This window comes from Leuresthes tenuis, unplaced genomic scaffold (assembly GCF_036924035.1).
Source record: "Leuresthes tenuis unplaced genomic scaffold, fLeuTen1.0.hap1 SCAF_19, whole genome shotgun sequence".
NCBI classification, from domain to species: Eukaryota; Metazoa; Chordata; class Actinopteri; order Atheriniformes; family Atherinopsidae; genus Leuresthes; species Leuresthes tenuis.
In genome coordinates, this window is record NW_027325373.1 from 5,685,512 (window position 1) to 5,705,741 (window position 20,230).

Below are 20,230 nucleotides of genomic sequence, written 5' to 3' on the forward strand. Positions count from 1 at the left end.
GATCAATTACCAATTAACTCTGTTAATAACAACAGAAAAAAGCCATGCACTGAATGAAGTAAGACCTAAATAAAAACAACATCTGTCCTGCTTCCTTTTCCCCAACTCCACACTGATCCGGTTTGTTTTTGTCCTCCCATTTCCATGCCTCGTCCCCTCTCCTCACCTCCAGACAAACATCGAGGCCGAGGCCGCTCTTCTCCCACAGAGGGTGACCCAGTCACAACCTCTGACCTTAACTCTCCCAGACAGCACAGCGATGCTCTACTGCTCCACCATACATGGCTCCACATACATTGGGTCATAAAATCGGTGTGTTGGGGGCTGACGGGAAGTCATTTCGGCTCAGGTGCTGGAGTGGGTTGGCAATTCAATCTGCAGTTACCACATAATGAGCGACTGCATTTCAATGAAAAACTGAAGAGCTACTGAAGAGCCCTTTGCACAGGAGGACACATACATACTCAGGTACAACAAACTCTTTCTGATACTCAAAAATAAAATCTGCTGATGAGAAGTCAAACATATCGATTGCCAAAAAATACAGCAAATGCTGCATATAAAATCTGAATATAACAAGAAGCAGTCGATCTGAGGACACCAACTTAAAAGAGAACAATGTGATGAACTGATTTTTCGAAAAACTACAGCAGCGGTTGAAGATCTGTCCTCTGTAACCAGAGACCGTCTCCCTGTTTCCTCGTCCAGGGCTAACAGAAGAAAGCATCCTAATGTGACACTTGAACTTGTCGGAGCCGTTTGTACATGCTGTCAGCACTTTGGTATGCAGAACACTGATGACAAAGACATGACCAGCACCTGCACGCCTGCCTGTCTCTGTCTGTCTAGTAAACCTGGTCGTTCAACTTTCTTCTCCTGAATAGCATGAACAATACATACATATATATATATATATATCTCCCCAACAGAAAAACTTGGGGCTATAACACAGAGCCCTGCATATAATCCATTTTACCTGGCTAAGACTTTTATCCCTGGCAGCACAATATGAAGGTTTTCTCACTCTAACTTACATGTTAAGTACTCCTAGAGTCAATATAAAAAGAGTATCAAACACAACATTCATTTGTTTAAAAAAAGGGAAAGTGCATAGAGTTTATATTGGTGCAATTTACTCTGGCCTTTTCATATTATGTGGCTTTGTTGTCTTGTATTAAATGGCTCTACTCTGCTGTTTTACTGCAAGCCTTGTCAGAAACGTTCATTTCCCTCGTGGGGCAATAAAAAGTTAAAATAGATTATAATAAATTAATTTAAATGAATCGAAAGGAAGGGAGGGAATATGACCCTGCTGAAATGCCCCTTGGTTACAAATGGCACAAGTAGAGATTACACGTGTTTTAGGTCTTATAATGTAATGTAAGGCGCTTCAACAGGAGCAGATGACAAACTTCAAGTGTAGAGTGTTGATGTTGAGTTGTTTTTCCAGATAGGCAGATAACCCAGCCTCCCCTCCTCTCTCTCTTTAACACCTTTCACCTTTCTGGCGTTGAGAAATTTCCTGAAACCAGACGGTCATAGCAAGGTGTTTAACCATAGGTGACAAAAACCCTCCAGACTCCAGTAAATGTGTATATGCCTGTCTGAGTGTTCACTAACTTACAGGTGTGTGTGTGTGTGTGTGTGTGTGTGTGTGCGCGTGTGGTGTGCCAGTCTGGGCGGATGTATGAACATGCTAGACCTGTAGGTGTCAACAAACAGTTAATCACTCTTTCACTACTACAGGCGGAGCAACAACCCACAGAGGAACTCTGTTATCTCACATGCGATCCTTTTCTCTCATGTCTCTCCTGCTTGGTAATTTGTGAAAATACGGCAAAAGCAACAACTTGTTAGACACAAATAAATGAAGGCTGTGCATCTAAGTCTGAGTTGACCTGTGTCGGTGCTGTTACGTCTGCTAATATCAATCTTTATCCTCCATCGCACGAGTAATCCAGAGTGTTCCATAGTTCCTGTAATGGATCTTGTGTTTATCATAATTGCATTCACAGCCTTTACCATCACAGACTGGTTCAAAGGGCCTGATGAAACTTGAAACTGAACCCAGTTGTTTTGTTTTGAGGATCCTGAAGTCGCAGAAATCTGTCTAAGGCATGACGTAATGAGTGTTTTTCCTTAAAGGATCTGGAATTACTCCCAATGGATGACAGCTTTGACTGTCCTAAATCCCAGCAGGTCAGATTTTAAGAGAAAAGGGAGATGGAAAAAACAAGGATACGTGCTGGCAGTAAGCAAGATAAAAGAAGAGAAAAACTGCTTCTATCCTGTAAGACTACCGCTGCAATCTGATATTCTGTTATCCTGAGCATCGGGGCGGAAGCTGACACAAATGTATAACCCAATGAGAGCGACAACATGGGGCCTCAAACATGTTTAAATGTATACTGAGCTCAGTCCCTATAGAAACAAGAACAATACAGCAGATGGTTACTGTGCAAGAGTTATTAGCAGAGTAATAATTTACTGCAATTACGTTTTTTTTTTTTGTGAATGTCGAGGACATCATAAAAAGTTATTCTCAGGTTTACGGACCCTTTCGTTCTGATACAGCTGAGTGTAAAACAACAGAGCACCCAGAATTCCTAACATACGAACAAAAATGTCGTTCCCAAATAGGGATGTGAAATCGACCCCGTTTTCAGATCATCAGGGTGGCGCAGTTACGTCAGCTAAAAGAAAAAAGAAAATCCCTCGCCTGGCGCTGACATGGCCGACAGCACTTTAGTGCCAAAGAGGAAAGCTAAATCGGCTATTTGGGCATAGTTCAGGTTTTTCCCGGATGTCAACGGTGAGCCTAAAGACCTAATGCAACCTATTTGCACAATATGCAAAAAACGTGTGTCTGTAAAGAATAAACAGACAAATTTAATTGGGTACATAGGAGTTCATCACCCCTCCGAGGCCACAAAAATACCCCCAACCACCGCTGCGAGATCAGGTGCTGTGGCCGGATTAAGGACAAATGCATCTCGGCAGCCCACAATATCGGCAGCTTTTGCAAAAATCAACCAAATACAAGCAAGGCAGTGAAAGATGGGCCCAGTGCAAAACAGCTGTTGCAAGATGTCTGGCGAAGGAGAGTGATTAAGAGTTTAATATTCACTCCTTAGTTGCACAGATCAAAGGGCTCTGAATGCAGACATGTTGCTCCTTTCGAAACATTGTTAAGTACACAGTAAAGCGCAGGTTCTAGAGATGTTTTCTTATAACATCTTATGGCATTAAATTAATTCAAGATCGCCTTAAAGATCGCCATTTGAAAAAAAAATCACGATGCTCCCTTCGAATGCCGATAGACGATCTGATCGAAAATCACTCCATACCTATTCCCAAACCCTTGTTGATGACGGTTTAACACTAAGTGAAACGTCTACAAATTTGCTACCTGAAAATGTGGACATACACTGGACATTCCCATGGAAGTGAATTCTCCATGTATGACATCTTCTCTGTGTGTTCAAAGCAAGCATAACTCTTTTCTCTCAGGAGGAAGAAATAACAGGATTTCAACTCTTAACTGGGATTGGTCTCAAACTTGAGAGCAAGTCTTCCCCTACTGGGATCATGTTATGTTTCCCTGCCAGTAAACATTTTACCTGAACAGGGTACTGCAAAGTAGAAGGTACAGACAGCTGTTTTGCTCTTTGTTGTTTTTCTTGGCAGATACTTTTAAGTTGTCTTTCATTCATATGACAAACCTTCAAAGAAACTATACTAAAAGCCTTGAACGGGTTTTAGTTGTCTGTCAAAAAAAAGAAAGTGAATGAGAACAGCTTTAATAGAAATTTGACTGTATTGATAGATCCTTACATTTACCGTTTTTACCAAAAAAACTTTTTTTGAAGATGTTTGGAGCACCTGGGCCCATGTGACTCAAGTTGACAGTAAACATGTGCACGTAATTCTGCCCTGAAGTGCGTTATCTGGGTGTTTTAATTGGACTTTGAGAAGTTTAATTTCATACAATGTTTAGACGGATTAACATTTGGAAACACCCTGACATGTGAACTTGAAAGTCAACAGCAAGCTTGAGTATTGAAACAATAAAGATGGCATCATGAAAGAGAGAGGTGATCGTGCTACCACAAGAATATGGAAATGCTTTGCTTTCGTAAAATACTGCATGGAACAGACAAACCTGAGTAATATCTGTTAAAGCACCATTAATGTTGAATGCTCCAGGTTCTGGAGCAAGATATGCTGCCATCCAGACAATGTGGTTTTTACACAGGACTCTGCTTATTTCAGCAAGACAAAGTCGAGCTACATTTTGCTCGTATTACAACAGAATGGCTTTGGAGCGGAGGAGTTTTAAATCCAAACTAGCCTGCTCGCCGACGAAAACCAAATGTTTTCTACCAAGTGAAAACATTTGGTTTGTTACATGCCGAAAATAAAGGACTTTCTGAACTGAATACGAGTCTGAAAAAAACTTTTGTTGAAAACAGGGTTACAGCAGCAGGCCTTCAATATAAACAGACACTTAAGTTTAACACAGTAGTCAGATATGCATGCGTGCATAAATGACTGTCACACTCTCAGAACTGCTGCCGTCTGCTTACACCCAAACACACAGCCATTTCTACACAGTCACACATGCGTTCACGGAACATAACAGAGGTGTTTTGCATGCTGTGGGATTTCCGTGGCCCTGTGCCCAGCAGTGCGTGAAAGCCCAACAACCCCCCCCCCAAGCATCTGGCAAGGTGACAGACAATCGTGACAGCGGTGGTGGTGTTGGTGGGCAGATAGGAGGGTGTGGGGCACTCTGGGAGCCCTCCTCTAACTGTTTGCGACCTAAAAAAAAAAGACCAACGGAGCAGCATTGAGCAGAGTCTTAATTACCTTGCTCTCATTTAGCTGCTTACATGTACATACACACACTGTGCGAGCGTGTGTGTGTGAAAAAGACAGGTAGACCACTGTTTACACAACCTCCCAACCTCACTGTTGGAGTCCATAATTTGATATGTTTCCTTTCTTTGAGGAGTACAGAAACATCAAAACATATCATTTTAGCTTTTGATCCTGTTACGTGTGTGAAATGCACACATATCATTCCAACATGTCCAATCTTACCTGTCAAACATTGTCCCTTTTAGCTGTACTGAAATAAATCAATGCACAAAAATAAACAATAAAAGTTTTCAAATGGGATAATTACAGTTAATGTGGAGAAATACTGAATAAAGAGGCATTATATATTATGTATGATTCACGTAATTTAGCATCCCTGCCAAGCAAATCCCCGTCAAAGCCAGCTTGCTCATAATATAACTAATAAATACATCATAACTGCCAAAAAGCCAGGATACACTTATTTTGCTTTTTGAAAACATGCCAGCTTGAAGGCTGCGAAGGGGAGGAGGGTTGTTAGTCTCCATGATTTTGGCAGCAATTTAATTTCACCAAAAAAAAAAAAAAAAGTTTTCTTTCCTTCTCTGTCTTTATTATTTATATTGTATGTGCTCACTGCCATTTGTCTGTTCGTACATTTATCTGTCAGCACGATGGATCAAAAACTACAACGCAGAATTTCACAAGGCTCGGTGCACAAATGGAACATGGGCAAGAGCTCATGAAATTCTGGTGTGGACTCTTAATCTGCGATCTAAGGATTCACACTCCAGGTGCCCTTCCTAGTTTCTTTCTCTCTCAGTGTGCGTAGACTTTCTCAGCCAGGCTAGTGTAGGGCAAACCGACCTTCCTCTCAATACAAATTATGAGTGTGATCTGGTCAAATCCCCACAGAGGCTGTGTTTCCACTTCAAAAGAATGGCTGTACGCATCCTGAATAATGCCAGCCCACAAAAAAAGCTATTCAGACACTCAGAGGACCTGCAATAAACCCTTAAACCAGCGGTGCTTAGAAGTCTCCAAAACCGAGGGGAAAGTGCTCACAGCAGAAACTAAGCTTCTGTTCAACAAAAACTGTGAATGTAAATGTTTAAAATAATCACTTAATGCAGGTGTTGATAAAAACAAGCCAGGCATGCTTTGCTTTGAGGATGCAAAGCACGAGAGGTCCATGCTTCTCGAGTAGCACAGAGAGACGTCACCTTTAAAGCTGAGCACTTGTGAAGGCTATTTTTCACTGCTTTAGACTAAACTTAGACACATCAGTCCCTTCTGTTCAAAGTCCATGAAATCTAAGAGGAAAAATGCATGTCAAGTGATAGAAACAAAACAAAATAATAATGAAGAGCAGAAAGAAAAATAACTAAATGCTACTGTCTTCAAATGGTATAGACAGACTGAACGCCAAAGGCAAATTCCTGAAATGATCAAGCAAAAAGGGGGGGGCAAGGTTTGAAGTGCAAAGTTCAGTACGGCCGTTATCAATAAAGACCTCCTGTGAACGAGCTTTGTGCACAAACTATTAACGAGTCACTCCAGGATTTGTGCATCAGAAAACCTTTAAGCACTTTCTGATTCACACTATGTTTAGAACATAAACAAGTGTGGGCTGCCAAGGAGAGAAGAGAGACTATGACAGGCTAAAATATGCACCGTTTCATCTGAAGCCAAAGAGGCTTCTTCTAAGTCGTGAAGTATAATTAATGCCTCACACTGATCAGCAAAGATATTCCAGGAGGAAAGCAAACACTGGTCCACACTGCTCCTTTTCAATGTTCATAACTGAGCACAACTGCATTTTTCTCCCTTTTAGTTTGGGTCGGATGATGGCATGGGTGAGGGGTGGGAAAGCGGAGGGTGGGCACATGGAAGGCGAGCAAATTTTCTTTGATTTGCTTCAGTTAAAGGTCTCATGGGTGAGATTGAGACAGAGAGAGAGAAAAAAAGGAGAGGAAAAAAAAAAAAAAGGGAGCTGTCACTTTAAGCCATTAAGTCTCGCTATAAAACTCCTCCAATAAAAATGACAGCTGCAGGCCCTTTTTCTCAAAAGGGGAGCAAAAGCATCACATCAGGAACACAAAACTGGACGGCCGTAAAAGACAAACTTGGCCAAATGCTTTTGGCAGCGTAATTCCACCAGCCCACTCCCACCACCATACACACCTCCCAGCAGACACAACCTCTCCCCAGTATTACCTTTGTTCCTGAGTTACAGCCAGAACAGGAATGTAGCCCTCGGCCCTCCCACCCAACCCCAGACACACACACACCACCATGAATCTCACTTTCTCATCAAAGACCATGAACTTCAGTGATTTTAAAAGTGAGTGTCTGAGTTTGTGCGACTGGAGAATCTCACGTTCCCACAAATGGAAAGCACAAAAGCACTGACTTCCATTAGACTCAGGAAAGGTTTAACACACCTCCTTTGCAGGTAACAAAACCGGCCTCAGTCAGCAATTCGGCACGTTTCTGAACGTTTTATAAATTGAATTTTATAAAACAAAAGGATGTTAAAATCGAATGCAAGTCTGGGCACCCCTGTTCAAATTTTCTGTTAATGCCATTGGCCACCCGGGTAAAAGACAACCTGAGTTCCAAAGGCAATGAAAACAACAAAAACAAAAAAAAGAACAAATAAAATGTGCTTCTGGCAGCCACGATTTGGGCAATGGGGATTGCTGTATTTTTTACTTAAATTGTATTTTGGTCAAAAGGCCTGTAATGGTCATGCCAAAACCTTTATCTTCAACCTCTTTTGGTAGTCTCCAGTGGATTTTGTGGTACTCTATGAATACATTCTTGCAACAACGTGAGACTAAGCATGATTCACCTGTTCCCGAGTGGAACGACTGAAGAGGAGAGCTTTTAATGAAATCCTTCGCCCTCTTCATTCAAACATACTTTTGGTCATTGCAGCCAAAACATTTTTACCATTTAAATTGATGCAGAATTTTATAATGTAATGAGAATGAAGGAAATGTTGTGTTCCGATGACTCAAAAGGAAGTCATATATGCGCAAGTGTGGCTGCACAGTACAACCATGAAACAGCACTTCAATCCTCCAGCGGCTCTTTTACACTTAAAAGAAAAGTTCTTGTAGCACTCTGAATCTCAACTCGACTTGCATTACTGTTCGCCACTTTTCCTACCTAAAAACTCTTTCCTCATGTATCCTTCTGTGGCTTTGTGGCATTAAGGGTGCTAGGCAACTGCCCAGAAGCTGCTGGTCGCTGAAGCAAAGTCCCCCCCCCCACTGAACACTAATCTAGCTTCAGATTTGGACAAGAGTGTTTAATCTTTAAATCTATGCATTTTTTGGTGTGTTCATCTTCACTTACCTGTTCACAAAAACATATTCATGATTTTGACCAACGTTACATTACTTAGCATATATCATTTCAAATAATATAGATATGTCCAGATGCAACGAGTCTAATGTTTGTTCTTAAGTTTTCTCATTAAAACATTAACTTGTTTAGTTTAGTTGGTTTTTAGTTTCTCTTGCTCCATTTTGGAACAAAACAGCCGGACAGGAAGACCTCTAAAAATCAGATGCACACAATCACGGCTCTACATTTTATGTGGTCGCCTCTGCCAGTTTTCAGTCAAGGTTATTTTGTTTGGTTCAAGACTTTACAGTCTGAAACATATTGTACAGCAAACACTCTCCTCAAAAACCGGTTGCAGAAGAAATATATAATCAATAAAACAGGTAAAGAGTAGACACGAGTAACAAGCCACTGTTAAAATGTGCACTTGTAACAAAAGAAAAAAAAATATCTACAGACCACTTAAAAAAAATAATAAGAAAAAGCTTTTGAGCTCAGATTTGTTTGACAACTCTCTTTTACTTTCACACTGTTTACACCACTGACAGACTGTCAGGATCAACCCCATTATACTCGACTGAAGGACACATTCTCCTTTCAATGTCATCCCTCCAGTCTTCATTGCTTAATGTCAGATATGAAAGGGGGCAGTTGATGGTGGGTTCAGGCAGCGCATTGGCACACAGTAGTAAGCACACAGTGCCAAAAGGAAGGGGGGGTGCCGTCATCACAGCCAACAGCCAATCTATAATTGTAAAATGTGCTCACTGTCATTTCAAACAGATGCATGTGAGGATTTCTAAGGCAGAACGACATTAGATAATTACACTGAGTAAGCTGAAAATCGATAAATTCAAGGTCTCTGCAGATGGTGGCGTCCTTGAAGGGGGGCCAATTAACAACTGGTGCTCAAGCACAAGTTTGAATACAAATGGTGATTTAAAGACAGAGAAAAGAGAACAAGTGGCGATGGGGGGAAAAGCTGCTGAGACAGCAGTGGCGTGAAGAAAAAGAGGCGATCCAACACAGCGGAAAAGAGTTGAGCCTTACCCTGACCACTAAGGCTGTAGGATAAGACTTTCTCTCTGCTTATGCTGTTATGGGAAATTCTGATGCACGTTCAGGCGTTGTTGAGTCATTTTCAGCATGGACTCACAATACACTGCACCTGTAATAACAGCCTGTCAGTGTGTGCAACAGTGGCGGTTTAGCGTATTTCTGGGAAGCCACATGAAGGGTTGTTGTGGGCGCCAGCGCCAGTGAGCAGGGCCTGTAACTGAAGAAAGCCGCCCGGTGTCTTAGAGGTTCCCATGAATCTCCTCAGTGCATAAAGGCAGCTGATGATATGTGTCAAAGTGTAACATGAAGCCTTCATGAAAGAGCAGCAGACACAATACCGGGGCTCACCGACAGCTCGTCTCTGCTCAAGGGGACTGACAGTAGCATTCAGCATTAATTATTTTTAACTGGGTGTGTTTAAGCTGGAAATTCAAAAGACCAATAAGTAAAAAAAAAAAAAAAAACAGAACAGATTGGACCTTAAACGCCACAATCATCCACAAACAAAATTACTTTACATGGGAGAGAGAGAGAGAGAGAGAGAAATAATTTCTCAGATGTGCTATGTCGCTCCTGAAATTTTCTTTTAATTCTCTTTTTCTGGATAAATTAAGCAAATAAATAAAAATAAAAATAAAAAACTAATATCTGCCACTCTCCCTCTAGAATAAAGAAAATACCAAAGTAAAAAATCTACCTGGACAACTCCCATGCGAAATAGTAGAATAAAAATTGAAATAGCCTGAAACTAAACTCTTGGGCAACGTACAGAGACCACCTGTATACTGATGGGAGGTCGTCGCTTTTCTGAAGCCGAGCACAGACTTCGCTTCATGAGTCAAGCAGCTCGGTTTGAGGTCTGCCTCAAGTTGAATTAACACACTTTATGCAACATTTGCAAACCACTTATTAAAGGAGCGAATGTAGCACAAGTTAAGTCACGTAAAAGTTTCCCCCATGTTTTACAATTAGATGCCTTGATTTGAAAATATTCACAAGGCATAACACAACTGAACAAAAGAAGCGTGAGTTACAACTTCTTTGTTTTCTGCGTCCGTGTGGAAATTTGTTCTGTGCCACTCGTCTACGGGCGCGTGGATACGAAGCTTTATCTTGATCCACATTGTACTTGCTGAACAGGTCAACTATAACAGCGGTTGGCGTAAATGATAGAAGTTAAAACGGAAAAGTTAGAACGAGTACGTTTCAATGCAGCGCGCGCGATGTCTGCGCTCAGCAAACCCCGAGCGATGTCAACTCCGTTAAAAAGTGAAATGTCACCAGCTCATATGGCAACATTTGGCATTCAACGTGGCGAAGATATTTGATTTTGGGAACACATTGCAAAAGTTAAAGTTAAGACTGGCGGCCGCTCCAGCGCGTCAACGGCTCCAAACGTGCATTTGGCAACTCGCTCCACGCGCTGTCAAAAGAGAAAAGGTGCAAACGAAATAACGCAGCGCGAGGACACCTCTCACACTGGCCGACCGGTAGAAGCGCTATCAAAAACACCTCGCTCATTACACGGCAAGGCTTTGTCATTAAACAAACAAACTTACCCAATGACAGGAACGGTTTGGTTTCCATGTCTGACTCGTAGGTTAGCTCATGCCAGCTGAGACGATCGCGTTCAGGAGTTTCTTCACAGGCGGCTGCTCGAACACAGCAAACCAGACCAGGGCGCTGCTGCCGCCGCCGCCGCTGCTGCTTGTGGACTTCTCGAAGAAGACGAGACTTGGCTCTGAGCGGTAAAAGTGACAGGTCGATGTCTGATGGTATCTGAAGATAACCTAATGTCTCCACCTCTGTTTGCTCACTCAGCTGCTGCGCTCTCACTCCTCTCCTCTCCCTCTCGTGCTCGGTTGTACAACAACTCCAACTACTGGAACAGCACAGCAAAAGGGACCTGTGCAGGGGGTACTCCCACCAACGTAGCCCAGACAGCAGCGACACGGCAGAGATAAATGTGAGGCTTGAACTTTGCAATTGGCAACTCCAAATATTAGAAATGACAGCAATGAAGCACACCTCAGATCATTGCTGGGGGGGGCATGGTTTTCCACCAGGTGGAGGTTTTCTTAGGCACACAGACCCCTTTCAGCTGAGCGGCAGCTACTTACTCTTTTGGGTGCTTATCTCCTGTTATTTTAACCTGGTCACATGTGTTAAACCAGGACTGTTGGCTCAGTAGACAGATTTTCTACTGCCTTTCCTCGCTGCTGAAGTTAGCCCACATTTCCCTGGAAGCTCACAGAACATGACAAAAGAAAGACGCTTAGCTGCACAGCCGGATTGAGGATTAATGGCAATCTAATCTATATGAATCTGATCTCAATCTGCTAATGAATCTGACCTTTGGATTTAGCTTTTACAGGACTGTCTGGTGACTTCAGAGACTGAACCTTAAGATTTTTCTGAATGTTTTTCATGTTTTGTGTGTACTGAATAAAATGACAAACACTGCAAAGCAAGGGATGTCTTGTACAACAAAGAAGGACAGTTCTCCAGAAGTTTTCAGCAACACAGCCTGAACCCTCTTTGACAAGCTTTCTTATCATTTAAGTAGTCTCCAGGAAATGTTCTCCAGGCTTCTTGTAGGACATTCCAAAGCTCTTCTCTGGATGCTGACAGTTCTTTGTTCTGCTCTCCGGCAAGATGATCCCACACTGCTTCAATAATGTTGAGATCTGGGAACTTTGGAGGATTCATACATCCATAAGACCTGTTGCCATTGACAATCAGTCTAATTCTTGTGTCATTTGGCATTGCTCAGGCTTTTCCTCCTGTTTCCATTCCGTCAGAATGGCTTCTTGACAGTCACCCCTTCTTTAGTCCAGTTTCAAAGATTGTGGCTAAATGGGAATCACTTTGTTGGTGCAAAAATACTATTTTATGTCTGTCAAATTGTGCCTAAAGCTACAATTTAAAATAGATTATTTGCCAAGTTGTCTGTCTCATACTTTGAATTAGGAACCTTTTTCCTGATTTTAGGCACCTTTTTGACCAGTTAAGCGGCTGAACAAACATATAAAACAAACGCATTCCTTTGAAAATCACATCAGGCGAAAGAACTGAACTGGAAAGAAGTGAAAAAGCAACCAATGCTCAAAGAAAAACTTTGAAAGACCTTCAGAAAACTTGGAGATTTGTTGCTCAAAACCACTTTAAAAAATGTGTATTTCTTTACCTAAAAAAATGAAAAGAAATGGGTAGTGGTTCAAGACTTTTGCAGAGTACTCTAGAATAATTTAAGAAGCACGTGAACCCTCAAAGCCTAACAAATTCAGATATTGGAGCCAATTCTAAATATAAAATCTGAGCATTACCATTGCCCAGTTACAATGTGACATTGTCTTGAGCCTCATCTCCTTCAGAATCCCCTTTTAGAAAAATGCCATCGCCATGCTTTAATGGATTCCAAGCTTGGTACATTTTAAAGCTGTGACAAAAACAGATTCAGCATTTAATGGGGTTTATTTCTGTTGCAATCATTTCAGAATACCTGCACCTCGAAATAGTTAGATTGCAGTCATTAGTTTTCGATATCTCACTCTTGTCTGGTGTATTTTGAAATTCTTGCAAGCGTCTCTAATCTATAGAGCCGGTTTGCTCAGTTTCAGTTGTAGAGATGTGACTCAGTGAAATGGAGGATGTTTAGACTTCATAAAGCGACAACAATAAAAAAGTCGATCACCAAGAAATATGTCAAGATGGGAATGTTATTCACCTGCATGCTACATCAGCCAATGAGATCCATTCTAATACTTGCTAACATGGCATTAACAGAAAAGAAATCAATTAATTTAATGCAGTTGGATAAAAAGTTTGCAGCAGATTCTCATAAGACCCTCTGGGCTAGCTTTATAGTAAGCAGCAGCACACTCATTTACATAACTTGCACTGCATAAAATCAATGTGCAATCTAGATCATTCCTGATTTGCTACTGCTTATGCTTTAGACACAACGGTTTATGGCTAATTCCAGTCACAGCTGCCTTGTGTTCACCTACCTAGGAGAGTGACAAATGTCTTTGGTCCAGACTGAAGGAGAGCACATCGAATGCAGCGATGCGGCATGAGAATCTGCCTCCTGCAGCCATCCTCCAGGCCCCTGTGATGAGCCTGATTTTATTCAGCACTCGAAAGCGTTCACCGCGTTTGCACTGAGGTGTGATACATAATTAATGCAGTGCGTGGCACATGAGAGATCAAAGGCAATTGTATGGAAAAGAAAAAAAAAAGAGTAAAACCAAGTATGAGTGGGCATTGATTGAAGGTGTGTTTTTGCACGTGTGTGAGTGGGAATTGTGCGTGAATTCTGTGTCGGCATGCAGACGTGCGAAGAGAGAAAAACAAGCTCTTAAAATGGCTGATTGTCCTTAAGTGTGATTATTTCCCTCATCTATCCTCTACAGTATATGAGGATGCTGTACAATAGGTTATTTGGTTAAGTAAATGCTTATCAGAGAGGGGTGGAGGAAGTGTATATGTATATCTGTATTTGTGCTTAGTTCAAAAGACACTTTTATATTACAGAGTGAGAGCCTTTGGCTCTCACTCTGTAATATAAGATAGACATAACAGGGACGTTTTAAACACCTCGATCTGGTCGGGTTGTCTCATCTTCCCACTGGATCGGGCTATTTAATCCTCGGCTTGGGCCATGATTAATAGCAGTCTGACCCTTCACCTCCATCCATATAAGTTCTCCCGAGGCTGTTTTTGCTCTCATCAATGCCTCGCACCTCGGCCTTCAGAGGCCTTGAGTCTACACTTACCTCTAAATTGCGATATCTATTGGCTCAGTTATGTCTCTTCTTTCTTACCGTTTGTGTCTCTCAACTTTATGCAATCTGTTGTGGCCTCAGGGGAATGAGAGACCACCACTGCTGGGCTCCGTTTTGCTATGGTTGCTTTGACAGCTCTCCTACTCCTCTTTCTCCCTCTCTTAAACTGGGTGATAAATGAGACAAGGGCCCTTTGGTCTCCTTTGTACTTTGACTATTCACAACAAGCTAATTCGTAACAGTTATTATGGCCTAATTCAGTGGCATTGACAATGGTTTCCTGTTCTGAGGAATGTACAGATAAATACAGATAAGTTTTTTCAATAAATTGTTGGGTCAACAAAAATGCCGGATGATAAATACTACAGAAAAATGCTTCACTGTCAGTTTCAGAAGGTCATGATCAATTTTAGATTTTTTTTTTAACTACGTGAAGCCACTTAACAAAAAAGGAAAAAGCAGAAGACAGTGTAACACAACACGTCAAACTCAAAGTTGACTTTGTAGCGTTGCTCCTCTTTGTATCTGATTCCACTTAAATGTGACCCAGTTGATTGAAAACAGAGGAATACGTTAGGATATGAGGAGCCCGAAAGCATTTTAAGATCATTAGGCCATTTGCGGAGGTGTCCAGCATTGTCTGCCCTGAAGGAAGGTCCCAATCGTCACAGCCCTGGGTTCACATTCCTTAACCCCTGGGGTCAGGGCTTTGTCTGAGGATAGCACTGAGGCAACTTCCCCTGCGGAAATCAACATGAGCTGACGCAGTGAATGCTGGAGATGAACATAGAGGCAGGAAGGAGGACCATAGCACAAATAGAAGCAAGTACATGCCTAAAAAAAAGGGCAAACTCTTGGGACAGATTCAAAAGTATCATATCACGGTCTGTGCATGCGTGCGTGTAATTCAATATATTTACATTATCACTGCCGAGAATATACTGTACGCTCTGTGACAACCCGATACCACACAAATGCATAACATGAGCACAACATCACAAACCTCACACTGTGTTTGTTGAAGTTACATACTGGGGACACAAAACTAGTGCCAGCAGAAAGTCAATCAGTGACTTTGTTGTTGTGGACACACAAAATGTCAGGTCACTGTGGGAACAGCAACGGCCTCACTTTGAGGAAGTATACAGACTCAAGAAAAAAAGTCAAATGGCAAAGGCAGGAGGGGAATGTGGTGGAGAAGTAAAATAGCAAGATTTTTAACTAGAGTACAGTTTTTTAGGTTTGGATAATCTCATGTCACCTAAAAATCCACAATTAAAGTCAAAATCTGAGATTTGTACAACAAATCCTCTTGTTTCAAGGTGACAGTGCAAACCATCACACCAATGTGCAATCTACACCTATCTACTGAGCTGTTAGTTATTATTTTGTGCCTTTGAAATTAGACTAATGTCCACAGTATTTACTTGAAGGATCATTTCAGTAGCATATGGGATCTGAAAATGATTCCCTTGGGTTCAGAGATGATACTCATATCTCTGTTGGCACCATCTCAAGTGATACTAAGAAGTCCTGCTCATTTTAACATCAAGTTTACCTGACTTTGGGCACAAACTGTATCTACAGTGTGCTGCAGCTGGTTAGAACATTAAAAAGTAACAAATGTGAATGATGTGGATTCAGTTGTTGAAAATAGTCTGAAAATTGGAGTAAGAGCTGTTGCAGACTAAAAGATTCCACAAACCCTGAGGAACTGACATGAATGGAAAGTAATGGATGTGTTAACTGAAACACAACATGAAAAAAATGAGCGACTATGTTTACTAGATAACATCTTTCTTCATCGTCTCTTTTACTCTTTTCTATAAAGCAACAGTGAATATGCAGATCAAACCAAAGAAAACATGGGCTCCACAAGCAATTCCTGCTTGGTGCTCCTGTGGTACTCTTATAAAGGACATTTCTTCCTACGTGTACAGTTCCCTCCGCTTTATTTTCACAGTTCATTTCATGGGGGTTGATATAAGCTTTTATATCTGCCCATCAAATCAAACCAATGGACGTGATGAGCCACAAACAGGGTCAAGCACAAAAAACAAAACAAAAAAGGTCTACAGTATTTCCCCAATTGATTGGAGCCCATTCTGCTGAGGGCAGTTATCAATACTGTACATTCCATCAACTGTATCTCTGATGCGCCATGTTGGTTTTTGAATGCTGCTTCCTGAATGATGACACTTCTACCATGGGAATATCTGCAGCTCAGGCATGCATCATTCTTTAATGTCATATTAAAGTGAAATTGGTTACATTTAAATAGACACAACGATCAGTCTTGTCAACTTTTGGCAGAGGCTGCTTTCATCATAGCAGGGTGAATCACCCTCCCTGAAGAGCATCAGCCTCTTACTTACTATTGGGTCCAGCGTTATTGCATGATGATGGAGCTACTGCTGCTGGGGCTGACAGATTGAGAGGGTGAATTATTGCTCTGCAACGGGTTGAAGGTGTTGTCAAACAGTCCTTTTTGCAGGCATTTTTGTGAGACAAGTTGATTAGATTTCATTTTCTTTGATTTGGTTAAAAAAATAGTGTTGGACTATAAAACAATTGCTCTCTGTAAATAGAAAAGTACAAAAATAAGCCTACTGTGTCACCTATAGGATACCCCACATCTATCTGTAATCCATTCAATCTTTAGTTATTTTAGCCAGCCTGTCTCCAGGGTTCAGAATGTGGGTGCCCAACACCACTTTATTATTAAACTAACAACTCCTGTCTCACAACAGTCTCAGTCTAACATGAAATTTCAGGAGAACTGCCGCTTCTTCTTTTTTCTTGGTTGTGTGCTCCATGTGGCATTTTTCTCTGCAAGACTACTATGCCACAAGTGTAATGCAAACCATAAGCCAAGATATTGACATACAGACTAGATTTTAGAGGCGCCTCCTTTTTAAACATTTTTTTTTATCTTGCATTTTGCCTTGCAAAGCTCGGCTGTCATGGTGCATTGCCACTGATCCTGCTTTCTAATCCTGCTTTGCAGCGTAGTGACTAGCAATCAAACCACATCCTGCAACAAAACTCAAGTCTTGCTCAGTCCCATACTTTGAAAGATTGAGGGGAGGAATACATGATTACATAATTTAGTTTTTCATCTTCCATGACAGTTATATGCTGTAGCAATCTTCACCTGTGAATGTTTGCAGGCAAGTTATCTGCAGTGCAAATATTTGGAAACTTTCCTCATCTAGAAATCTCCAGACACTAAAATAGCATAAAGGTAAGTTGAGCTGCAATTAAAGCTGATCTTAAAACTAAAATGACACGAGGGTTTTAATACAACTACAAACCTCAAAGAAAGCTGACATATTGGTCACTAGATGTGTCCTTATTGACTTCCTCTCCAGTTGTTACAGTACAGCTGGGAGGGAGTGCGACACTGTTGGACTTCAGCTGGGTAAACACTTCCTGCTGAGGCCAGAGATCTTGTGTACACACAGGGCACAGCACACGCTCATCGAATGGGGCCTCACAGCCGCCGCGAAGATGGATGGTCTAACCAGGCCAGAGTCCATGTGGGCACAGCAGTCATAATGTGACAAGAGACCACCCCTTCTGCTGAAACTTTTAAGCTCAGAAGAAGAAATACCAGCTAGGGTTTGGTTGTGGATGCTGTGGTTCCACAACTGTTGGTTGCTCGACTGCACATAAGCATGTTAAGTGATTTTCAGTCTGTCTGAGAAGGAACTGAAGAGTCTGGAGCTTGAAAGAGACATAGAGTCATTTTACTAAAAAAGAACATTAGAGTGGAGTAACGGGACACCTCTTCTGTGGCTTCCTGCTTTCTCACCAACAGAGTAGCGCTGACAGTTGCTCGCACACAAGCTCTAGACCACAGCTAATAATAAACCTCTGTGAGGCAGACAATGCGGATGTGATAGAGATGCTAAATTTTCATTTGCCAAAATCAAAGTGATTTTTCCTCAGTTTGAAAGGAGGCCTGTGGAGATATCAGGGCTACCATTAGTGTGTGTGCAAGTCTCAGTAAGCCTAGGGGATGCAGAGGGTAACAACAATGCTATTTTTCTGAATTAAGCTCCTCATAGAAGCTCATTTTGCAACACATGACACCTACTATTGAATTATTTTTAAAAATTGTATTCAGACTTGTTTTTCGACTCTATTTGGGCAAATATGAAACAATACTTTGCCATGAAATTTGGAGGAACATTAGTCTTTCAGAAAATGAAAAATAGATGAGCTTTCACTCCACACTGTGTCATCACATGCACTTTTATAGGATTTTTAGGCATCAGTGCAATACTTGTGACACTGCCTTCAAGACCAGATTTGGAGTATAGACATAAAATGTGAGTTGCTTCTCATTCCTTAAAAAAACATGTTGGAAAACAAACCCTGTGGTCATGAAAAATATGTTACTCTGTTTAGGGAGGTTTGAATTGCTGCTCTGCATCAAGCAAGCAAAGCAACAAAAGAGATTGCTGAAACTTCTAAACTTGGATTGAGAACTGTTCATCGCATCATTAAAACAGAGGTGGATAGTGGTGAACCACTGTTTGAGGAGCAAATGTGGAAGGAAGAAAAGTCTTGAATGATTGTGATCAGAAATCCCTTGAATATTTTCACAAAAATCACAGAAAAGTAAAACAGTCAACAATACCACACACAAAACTTTTTGACAGTGAAGATAAGAATTTTTCCACCCACACTGTGTGAAGGAAACTCAAGGTATTGGGACAAACCAGCTGTTTAGCTTCAAGAAAACCATCTGTTAGTGAGGCTAATCATACGAAAGGCTTGAATCTATCAGTGAGCTTAGAAGTTGGACTCAATTAAGGACAGAAAATGGTCATGTGGTCTGATGTTGTCAGAATTACCCTGTTCCGGAGGGATGGGATAACAACAGTGGTGGATAGAGTGCTGCACCCACGGGGCCTGTTGCCTACTGTACAAGCCTTTGGGGGAAAAGTTGTGATCTGGGGTTGTTCACCTGGTCAGATCTAGGTTCAGCAACATTAAAAAGAACAAGATCAGTCCAAAAAGAACAAGATCAGTTATGTACTGAATGACCAGATTTTTGCATTAAATACTTCTTTTCTTCCCTGAGATGGCAGGGACATATTCCAAGACAACTATGCTAGGATTCATTGGGCTCAAAGTGTGAAAAAGCGGTTCAGGACATAATTTTCAGACATGGAGTGGCCACCACAAAGACCAGACCTTAACCCCACTGGAATCTTTGGGATGTGCTGGGGAAGACTTTGCACAGCAGCCCCACTCTCTCAGTACAAGATCTTGTCAATGAAGTAATGCAGCCCTTGGTGGAAATTAATTGCATAATCTAAGGCAAATACACCCTGTTATCTAAGCTAAAGGATGGCCAACAAAATATGGTGGTGTAGGATAAAATGTGAATATAGCTGTTGTTTGATAAAGCATGCTGTTTGATGGCAAACACGTCTGGTCTGTCATCAGCCACAGACCTTAAAAGCAGTGTAGACTTCAAAACACATTCTGAGGAGATATGCACATCCAGTCAAAGTGATTCATGCCCATGTTATATTTATGGGTTTTTTTGTTGTTGTTTTTAAACCACTAAACCACTAAATCCAAACCCCAAATTCTTAATTATCTTCATTTGTATTTGTGGCAAAACCTTTTCTTGCCCTTATAAATATGAAATAACATGTCCCAACTTGGATTTTGGACCACTCCTCTTCTAGGATAGTTGCCAGGTCTTTGAGTTTGGAGGATTTCCATGCTGGTATCTGTAGGCCAAGGACCATGGCTCTCACAAAGTGGCTAATTTTGCGCGTTATTCTTTTTTCTTGTGCAACACACACACACACACATAAATGATCTACCAATAACATTTAAAATTTACTGAATGCAGTGCAGATTTGAGGAATTTTATTGTTCCATGGGTCAAATAAGAAATAAAGAAACAAACATATTTCAAAACCTTTCATCCGAGAACAGCTTTATCTTGTCAGCAGACTACCAGAGAGCCGCCCTTCCTTCACACATTATCTGCCTGAGAACTGTGAGCACAGTGCTGGCTGTGTTTGTGTATTTGTGTGTCTGAGCCACACTCTCACCATGATTTACAGCTTCTCTCACACTCTCCCCTTCTGTCTGCCGGTCAACTGCTGCGGCGAAAGCGGCTACTACGAACAGCTACAAAG

The 20,230-nt window shown here is 41.4% G+C and overlaps 1 protein-coding gene across 4 annotated transcripts in view; it reads right to left on the bottom strand.

The window, feature by feature from the left end:
* The window catches only part of rxraa (retinoid X receptor, alpha a), a 97,673-nt gene extending 86,435 nt beyond the window's left edge, over window positions 1-11,238 (bottom strand). For all 4 annotated transcript variants that reach the window (XM_072371669.1, XM_072371667.1, XM_072371668.1 and 1 more), the window contains exon 1: window positions 10,833-11,238. In XM_072371669.1, the coding sequence (XP_072227770.1) occupies window positions 10,833-10,860 (28 nt within the window). In that variant the 5' untranslated portion in view covers window positions 10,861-11,238. The remainder of the gene's footprint in view (window positions 1-10,832) is intronic.
* Window positions 11,239-20,230: the final 8,992 nt, after the last annotated feature.